This window comes from Garra rufa, chromosome 7, assembly GCF_049309525.1.
Source record: "Garra rufa chromosome 7, GarRuf1.0, whole genome shotgun sequence".
NCBI lineage: Eukaryota > Metazoa > Chordata > Actinopteri > Cypriniformes > Cyprinidae > Garra > Garra rufa.
In genome coordinates this window covers 42,581,723-42,592,242 of record NC_133367.1, presented here as the reverse complement: position 1 = coordinate 42,592,242, position 10,520 = coordinate 42,581,723, and the positions used below count along the sequence as shown (strand labels likewise).

The 10,520-nt window shown below is 35.0% G+C and overlaps 1 protein-coding gene across 1 annotated transcript in view; it reads left to right on the top strand.

The window, feature by feature from the left end:
* The first annotated feature begins 319 nt into the window (after positions 1–319).
* Positions 320–10,520, top strand: part of anos1b (anosmin 1b) — a 103,480-nt gene continuing 93,279 nt past the window's right edge. Inside the window, exon 1 of the mRNA XM_073844775.1 lies at positions 320–523. Within this exon, the coding sequence (XP_073700876.1) occupies positions 350–523 (174 nt within the window). The 5' untranslated portion in view covers positions 320–349. The remainder of the gene's footprint in view (positions 524–10,520) is intronic.

Below are 10,520 nucleotides of genomic sequence, written 5' to 3'. Positions count from 1 at the left end.
CTGTTATTATAAATTTAGGAGCACAATTAAAGATCATTTCATCCTGGCATTACTTACACGTTATTTTAGTAACTTTATTAAGTCGAAATACATGGCTTGCGTTTGGCTTACGAAAAATCAGTTTGTCACTGAGTCAATGGACCATAAAGCGCCATAAACAAAGTTTCAATTAGTTTCTAGATCTAAATACAAAATGCACAGACTATGAATGAGTTGAGTTCAGATGACAGGTTTGCGTGAGAGGGAGTGTCCGAGCGCGCACACAGCATTCAACACGAGCCTGAAGCGCATCCAGAACATTCAACCGCACAACCGTCAACGAACATTTACGTGAACCCCCTCGCTGAAGATGATGCTCATGAGGAAGGTCTGCTGCTTTCTGCTTTGTTGTGTTTTCGAAGCGAGCGTGGCGCGCAGGACTGAAGAAGCGGAGACCTTGGAGAAGATTGAAAGTGCGCGCTGCGCGTCGCGCTGCCTGACGCTTCACATCACCCAGATCACAGCGTTATTCAAACACCTGCAGGTAAGAGCCAGCAAGAGTGAATGCTTCTCCCTCTAATCCTATAGTTAAGAAGGTAGATCTTTGCAGAGCTTCGTTGATTCTTATAGTATATCAACTTTCTAGTTGTTGACACTAATTTGAAGAATAGATGCTGGAAATATGTGACCATGGACCGCAAAACCAGTCTTAAGAAACATGGGTGTATTTGAGCATTGTATGGGTCAAAATTATCGATTTTTCTTTTATGCCGAAATTCATTAGGATATTAAGTAAAGATCATGTTCCATGAAGATATTTTGTAAACGTCTTACTATAAATATATCAAAACTTAATTTTTGTAATATGCAACTTTAAAGATTGTTTTGCACCCTTACAGATTTTCAAACAGTTGTATCTCGGCCAAATATTGTCCTTTCCTAACAAACCATAAATCAATGGAAAGCTTATTTATTCAATGTATAACAATTAGTTAAAAAAAAAGACCCTTATGACTGGTTTTGTGGTCCAAGTTCACATATATGAAAATATATAAATACTATTAAAGGTTAAAACAATAAACCACATACACAATGCATGAAATTGCAAAAATGTAAAAGCTAACTTCAATATATCAGTTAATTGTTTTGGTCAAGAGTAAATTGCATGCCAGTGTGATTGTTTACAAATGCTATAATAGCAAATTATCATAAATTATAATTAAACAATATTGTTATAAGTAGCTTCATAGTACTCTTTTAAAAATAAAGGTGCGTCACGATGCCATAGAAGAACCTTTTTGGTCTAAGTGGTTCCATAAAGAATCTTTAACATCTGAAGAACTGAAGAAGGTTCTTCAGATTATAAAAAGGTAAAAAAGAGATGGTTCTTTAAAGAACCTTTGACTGAATGGTTCTTTTTGGAACCAAAAATGGTTCTTCTAGCCACGGCATCGCTTGAAGAACCCTTTAAAGCACCTTAATGTAAGAGTGTAATAAACAAAAAACAACAGTATGCTTATTACTGTTTGATAGAATAGCTGGAAGGCAGCTCTAAAAAGACCATAGTGTCTCTATTCAGGTAAATTCAGCAAGTGTGAATATGTCAAAGAAGCTTAGTTCAACTAAAAGTGTTTGAATTAGGTGAAAACTAGCCCCAATCCCATTACTTTCAGATGCTGAGTTGGGATCTTTTGGGAGCATATGCAGTTGGTTTAGTGGATGGGAAACACATTGCTTTTGTGTGTGTGTGTGTGTGTGTGTGAGTGAAGTGTTTAATGGCTGTTTTCACCTGTTTTCTTCATGAGTTTATCCCCTAACCGACTGGAGATCGGCTTCAGTGCAATTGCAGTTAATTGTGTGGTATTTGGAGCTTGAATCATGAAAGCATATGGTCTGACAGCCCACCATGCAGCATGACGCTCTCCTATATATCTGTCGTTCTGTTGCGTTTGCCGCGTATCTTTCGAACTGCTTTCTCAACCCAGCCATAATTAAGTCATAATTAGAGGCACATTATGAAAAACTATGCACTTTAGTAGTTCCAGACATTAAATGTTCTCTCTGATCGACTTCTAATCTAATTTTCTCCTCCAGTTCCTGTCTGTAAATCTTGACTTTTTTTTTTTAAATTTGACTTTTAAAAAAATTGCATCTGGATACCAGAGGCCTTGCATTTGCATTTTAGCATAAAAAAAATATTGCTTTTGCTTAATGTTTTATCCATATATAAGATGCAAAGTAAGTCAAAATATTTAATTAATGAGTGTAAGGGAGATGCAATGGGAGGGAGGTTTGTAGAGCATTGTGAATGACAATTTGTTTAATTCTGTGCTTTTTACAGAGTCCTGTGGGCGCAGATGCCATGTATTTCTGCTCATTGCCCATAAAAAAGCAACATGTTTCAGAATGAGACCACTGACACTCATATATGATTGAGTGTCGGATAACTGTTGCTTTTTTATTGTGGGAACTCTGGGAAGTAACACGAGGGACTGCCTTGTAAAGGACTCACTAACACATTCTTGTGCGCGCTTTAGTAAGAAGGCTTCTGAAAAGCGTATTATAACGGCCTCGTAAATTACTCCTACAATCACTGTAATTAAATAAGGATGAGATGACTCATGGCAGACTGAATTCTTCTCGGGGAGTTTCTTTATTCTAAACAGAATTCCAGCCATAATTTCTGTTTGTAAGACGGGACGTGGTGCAGGTTTCGTGTTACCGCTCAAAGCGTAGCTTGGGGGTTTTTGAAGAAGGTGTCGTCCCTTTTTTCCCCAGCCCTTAAAACGCCAAAAACCAAAGCCAGCTCGGGCGTCCTTACATGCCCCGCTTACACGAACCACTTCAAGAACGGGAATGTTTGATAAGTCATCATTTACGCCATGCACTCGCGCTCATCCTTTGTTGCAGCAGCTGCTCTGACTGCAGGTGTACGATTTACGACGTCTCCAGACAATGCTGTTTGTTGTGCTAATGGCGCGCATATCCAGTGTCAGTGCAAATGGTTATACTGCGGTAAAAAAGTTATCGCACATGACAGGTGTAGAGTGACTGACATCAAACATTTAGATAGAATTACACTTCTCCTTTGTTCTGCTGACCCTAAAGTGGTGTTCACACGGACGCTAGAGGTTTCCCAGTCCATAAGGTCAAGGTTTGACTGGTTATTATGGGCTACACCATTCTGGTGACAAAAATATTTAGGCCTACACCCTTAAAAAGTGTACAAAGTCCACAAAGACCCATTGTGTCAAAGGTTCTTTAAAGAACCATCTCTTTATAATCTGAAGGACCTTCTTTTGCCACAAAGAACCTTTTGTGAAACAGAAAGGTTCTTCAAATGTTAAAGGTTCTTTATGGAAACATTTAGAAAAAAAAAAGTTTTTTATGGCTTCATGAAGCACCTTTATTTTCAAGTGTGTAAATGTAAGATGTATGCATGGGAATTGACCATATGCACGGATTACTTCCTTGTTTTACACAAGCCAGCTCAGTCACATCCGGTGAACAGTACTTTGCTGTAATAGGAGTGTCCTTTGCTTATTTCTCTACATAATCCATTCACAATCGGAGGAAAGTTGTTTGTCTAAGAGGACCAAACGTCCATGTATACTGTTTCAAGAATGACAAACGCGAATATGTGAGTAAATCGGCTAAATATGTGCTATGAGTCATTGCTATGATTGACAGTAATAACCAAACGAAACATCTGACAATCTGATGGCAAAAAAAGAGCTGTGCATTAAATGATTCAGACTAAATTCAGAGTAACAAAACTACAGCAGTAACAAGTTTATCTTGGTTAAATATATGCTATTTAATAGCTTTTACAGTTCAAGATAAAGCTTAAAAGATGTAGTTATTAAATTATATAAAATATTTTACATTCATAATGATTCATATTGAGTGGATTATTTAATTCTTATACCATTAATATTTAACTTATGTAATTTGTAGTGAATTACATATAAGTATTTAAATAATTCACCCTTATTTATTTATTTCCTTATTCACCCATTTATTTATTTATTTATTCATTTATTTTAATGACTTTCTGCACTTGCTATACTATATACTTAAGTGCGGTAAAAGTACTACAATTAATTATATGAGTAACTTTATAATAAATCGAAAAGCTAGACGTCTTGAAAAAACTATGATTGATCCTCTGCTGCCATCTTCTGGTTATATGGGTCATTTCATCTCATTTTCATCTTAAAAAGACGACTTCCTTGAAAAGACATTTTTTCCCACGGCGTCTTAATGAATGAAAAGTGGATCTTTAAAGTGAATTTTATTGCACAGCTGTAGAGTTAAAAAAAATAATAAAGGCTTTAAAATTTTACAAGATTTTAAAAATGTGTTCATGACTATGAAGGCAAGTTACTGATTATGAAGAATACGATTAAGATGTCCTTAAAGAGAAGTATTGCTAGCCTAAACAGGTTATGATAGTGTTTGGCTGTCAGTATTTTAATGTATAACTATGCAGGTACTCTCCTGGGATTACCAGGCTCTGCATTTCAATGATATGTTGTTAAATAATATGAAACTGAATGTTCTGGCTGCTATCATTATTTACGATGTTGCAATAATTTTTTTTTTTTACTCAGTTTCTGAAAAGAACGAGGCAGAAGAGGAGTCTCAAGAGTGTCCACCTATATATAGCACATATAAAATGAGCTTCAGCGGAGGTTTACCATACAGCTATCTTATCATTATGTGGAATGTTGTTGAACACAAGAGAAGATACTTTAAAGAATGTGAGTAACATAACAGTTGACGTTAGCCATTGACTTCCATAGACTTCCAAGTAGGCTCCTAAAAGCGGGAAATGCACTTGGGTGTTTATCCTTGGCTGCTGCCTTTGATGTCACAGCTCATGAGTCACAGAATAGCTTCTAGTGGAAGGCTGGAGGCTGTACATATTATTTCAGGACATTGTTTTGCTTTTTTGTAAATAAAGTTGCATGGCATGTATGGCTCGGGTGATTCCAGAACTGAGCTATATGGACAAAGTTGGCATCATGCAGGTCTCAAATTCACATTAGAAATGAATCACACTGCATGCATACTCAACTGTCTGTCTTGTGTCATGAAAGCTTGTATACAAGCGCTCATAGACCTACACTTGGGAAATTAATAGTCTAGATAATCTCAACCTCCCACAGAGAATGTATGACTCTCCTCACAAAGTATGAATCTGAACTCTTAGTCAGCGTATGAAAGTGCTTTCATTTACAGACCAACATTTGACTCTCATTTATTTGTCGGAATCTATTAATTTTATGTAAAAAAAAAAAACATTTCAAATTGACAATGAGTTGAATACTCCTATACAAATAACAAGTTTTAAGTTTAATAGTTTAATAATCAAAATGTATTTTAATATTTTTATAGGGCATAAATGTCAAGGTGACCACACTGAGATCTGACTAAAAGCATAAAATGATTTATTTTAATATGTAGTTTGGACTATAATTATTATTAAAGTGTTGTAAAACAAAACTTTGAGAAATAATAATGATTAAAAACATCAAAAGCGCCAAAGTGTGGTATAACCAACATGACTTAAAACTGTCAGATAATGTCACCTTTATGACAAATAAAGTTCATCAAATGGTATAACCACAATGATATTTGCGTAAAATGTTTATGCAGACTTTGTTTGAAAATTAATATGTTAATGATAATGCTCACTCATGGCTTTTAAACCTATACCTACTGTACACATCTTTCATAAAAAAAAAAACAGATTGAAAATGCTCATTTTACTTAATTTTTTGTCTTGTTTCCAGTTAAAATATCCAAAAATTCTTAAATCAAGAAGGATTTTCTAGATGAGTAAAAATTATTGTCTTGTTTTCAGAAAAAAAAAACAAGTCAAAATTAACTGTTTTTGCTAGAAACAAGCAAAATAATCTGCCAATGGGGTAAGAAAAATAATCTTGTTTTCTGTTTGAAATAAGTTTTTTTTTTCTTACCCCATTGGCAGATTATTTTGCTTGTTTCAAGCAAAAACGCACTTAATTTTGACTTGTTTTTTTCCGAAAACAAGAAATCTTTTTTTACTTGTCTAGAAAATCCTTACTGATTTAAGAATGTTTAGATCTTTTGGCTGGAAACAAGACACAAAATCTAAGTAAGAAAGGCATTTTTTGCAGTGTTTAACATATCTCTTATTGCTGCTGTCTTTTCAGTATTAAAGAAACCAAGTCTCAACAATAGTTTTGAGAAACGTTTGGCCCATTTAAAATGCACCTTATCCAGCTAGATAAAATAAGAGTTAGTCGCTCTTGCAAAAATAAAAAAAAAACATTTTCAATAATATATAAGATAAATGATAGTAAGCAATCTTCTCCTTTCATCTGACTCCGGTGTCTTTACTCTTCTCAGACCTGAGTTCAGCCTTCTGTACTCCTCCTTTGCTAATCTTGTATTGGTTTTACTGACCATCTTTGACCAACATATCTTTGTATCAATAAACACAGCTCTCACTCAGTTGCTGCTTCACAAGGTGTACCACAGGGATCAGTTCTTGGACAGTTTGCTTTTCTAATCTATATGCTTCTGCTTGGCATGAACATTTTCATCTGTTAATGCGTCTGTTCAGACCAGCACGAACATTAGCACTCGGTCACTGTGACAGGTTTTTTACAGAGAAGTGATCTAATCTCTTTTCCATCGCACTGAGAAGAAAACTTGCTAGCCAATAACATTTGCACTTTTTGGTCACATGCTCAGAGTGCAGCTGTTACTTAAAAGTATGACTTGGTGGCGCTCACGAACAGATGTTTATTTGCAGAGGAAGAATCCAGAGAAAGAATTCAGATATTCTCTCTGTATTCTTGCATTTATTGTTGTTTGATAAACACCTTATAAACTTATAAACTTGCAATTCTGACTTTTTTCTTGCAATTGCGAGTTTACATTCGCAATTCTGATATAAACTGTGATATAAACAATTGCGAGTTATAAAGTCAAAATTGCAAGACAAACTTGCAATTGTGAGATATAAACTTGCAATTGTGAGTTATAAAGCCCAGTTCTGTGATACTGTGAACTGTGATAAACAACTGCGAGTTATAAAGTCAGAATTGCAAGATATAAACTTGCAATTTTCAGACATTTTTTTCTGAGATATGCGTGAAATAAATTGTGATATATACAACTGCGAGTTATAAAGTCAGAATTGCGAAATATAAACTTGCAATTCTGACGTCTTTCTCGCAATTGCGAGTTTACATCTTGCAATTCTGAATTTTTTCTCGCAATTGCAAGTTTACATCCGCAATTCTGACTTTTTATATCATGCAATACAGACTTTTTTTCTCAGAATTGTGTGATATAAAAATTTGCGATTTTCAGATTTTTTCTTGCAATTGCGAGTTTACTTCTTGCAATTCTGACTTTTTTTCTGAGATATGTGAGATATAAACTGTGATATAAAACAATTGCGAGTTATAAAGTCAGAATAGCGAGATATAAACTTGCAATTCTGACTTTTTTTCTTGCGATTGTGAGTTTGTATCTTGCAATTCTGATTTTTTCGCAATTGTGAGTTTACATATTGCAATTTTTTTCTTGTGATTGCGTGTTTGTATCTTGCAATTTGTAACTTTTTTTTCTCAGAATTGCAAGTTATAAAGCCCAGTTCTGAGGAGAGAAAAAGACTCAATTGCAAGTTTATATCTCACAATTCTGACTTTTTTTCTGGCAATTTCGAGTTTATATCATGCAATACTGACTGATTTCTCAGAACTGCGAGTTTGTATTTCTCAACTCTGACTTTATAATTCGCAATTGTGACTTTTTATCTCACAATACTGACTTTTTCTCACGATTGCGAGTTTGTATCTTGCAATTCTAACTTTTTTTTCTCGCAATTTCGAGTTTATATCATGCAATACTGACTTGATTTCTCAGAATTTCTCACAATTGAGACTTTATAACTTGCAATTGCAACTTTTTATCTCACAATCCTGACTTTTTTTCTCAGAATTGCGAGTTATAAAGCCCAGTTCTGAGGAGAAAAAAAAAAGATTCATATGTTCACAGAATTGCGAGTTTATATCACACAATTCTGACTTTTTTCTTGCAATTTCGAGTTTATATCATGCAATACTGACTTTATTTCTCAGACTAGCGAGTTTATATCTCTCAACTCTGACTTTATAACTTGCAATTGCAACTTTTTATCTCACAATCCTGACTTTTTTCTTCACAATTGTGAGTTTACATCTTGCAATTCTGAGTTTTTTTCTCACAATTTCGAGTTTATATCACTTTTTTCTTAGTATTGCAAGATATAAAGTCGCAATTCTGACTTTATAACTCGCAATTGCGACTTTTTATCACACAATTCTGAGAAAAAATTTAGAATTGTGAGATAAAATTCCCAATAACCGGTTTTATGTTTTATTCAGTGGCGGAAACGGGCTTCCATGGTAATAACTGGAATGTCTGCTGTATTTCTGCTCTAAGCGCCACCTACTGTCAGACTGTGATTTTGCATGTTCATTTAGCCTGTCTGGCATTTTTACATATCCGTTGTAAGAGACAAATCACATGCAAAATTTAGAACAAATTTTGTGCCAAACATTCGTGTTGGTGTGAGCAGGTTTTCATAGTTATGCTGATGACACTGATGAAACACAATCTATGTTATTTCTAAAGGCAAATGCGTTATTCTCTCACTTTAACTACAATTTTCCTCCATGATCTATAAATCTGGAAGGCAGCAAGCTCTTTAAAATTATATATTGACTGAAATTGAAATCGATGTCATAGAAGAACCATTTTTGGTTCCACAAAGAACCATTGCGTCAAAGGTTCTTTAAAGAACCATCTCTTTCTTAACTTTTTATAATCTGAAAAACCTTCTTTCGCCAAAAGGAACCTTTTGTGAAACAGAAAGTTTTTTCCGATGTTAGCAGTTCTTTATGAAACCATTTAGACAAGAAAGGTTCTTCTATGGCACCTTTATTTTTAAGAGTGTAGCTGATTTACGCTCTTAATTTTCTTTAAAGATAATGAACAGTCATCCATGGTTTCATGACCTCTTGCGTATTATTGCAACTCACTATTAGTTGGTCTAGTTCAAAACTCTGCTGCTCATGCTCTCTGTCCTTCATCAAGTATCACTGATTATAATAGGCTCTTTTGAGGTGCTTACATTGCCTTGCTCACATCAAATGTAGAGAGGGTGTAAAACCTTCCAGTTTATACAATTGCGATTAGATTAAACTTACCATGACTTAACATTGATAAGGCATTTTTGAGATTGTTTCTCTGTATTTAAAATTTCATAGGAATTAGAATAGGACTAGAAAATGTTATCACCTTGTGCATCCTTATTTATCAAGAACTCTTTAGTCTTAATTGTTTACAAATGTTCAGAGGAGCAGTTGTGTTTTCTCATTTGTGTTGTTATATGGCTTAACTGAAATAACTAATTTCAGTTATTATGTGCATTGTGATGTGTTACGGTCAAAACCACAACAGCTTCTGGTAATCTGTGTTAAAATATAAGAGCTGGTTAGTCACAGTCACAGACACTATAAAAATCCAGCAGAAAAACTTTATTGAAACGCTGTTTACAGGAAGAGGCCACACCGCACCGCAGCGCTAATCTGTTTCTCTTTAGCTTTTTACTTGAAACAATACTGAAAGGGCGAGCTGAGAGAAAAAACAGGCAAGAGTTGGTGAGGCTGTAAAGGCGGTTCAGGGAAATGTCGTCAGGTCAGTAGGCACGCTTTGTCACCATGGGGCATGTGGTGAAGACTGAGAACATCATGTTATTATGGGACACCGAGGGCAGCCTGAACAATGTTACGCTTTGTAGAATAAGATGGGTTTATGGCACGGAACATATAGTTATTTCCAAAGAACTGAAATGGAAGCAATGTGGCGTAATTCTCTGGTGGCTTTGATGGTGGTCTGCGGTGGGATCCTGAAAGAAAGGTATCAAAACTAAAATGAGCTGAATGACCATTTAAACTGTCCAAGAATGACAGGAATGATAATAGCTTGTTTCAAAAGTAGGTAGCATGTACAAATAGGATACAAACTGGTTTCCCACCATCTAGGCATGTTTACTAAACTATTTTCTAGTATTAAAGCAAGATATGTACTGTGCCACCAACCATTAAAATACTGGTCTTCAGTGAAATACTCACTCTGTTGTAGCTCATACTGTACAGTGTGCACTAGCAACAGCAAGGTAAAGGAGAGAGAAAAAGCAAGAACAGATATAAAGGGAGAACTCTACACCAGGAAAGCAAGAACTGATCAAATGCGTGCCCTAAAGGCAATGTAAGTTGCTTAGTATAAAAGTGTCTGCCAAATGCATAAATGTATCCAACATTTTGTAGTGACCTAAAAAGCAGTCTAAGCTGCGTTTCCAGAATTTGCATCCTAATAAAAAATAATTATAATAATAATAAAATAAAATAAGAGACATGTTCTTAATTTTGGAAACAGCTTATTAGGGAGTGGGTGTTTGAGTGCTCAAAAGTGACACCAAACAAGACTTGAAAACT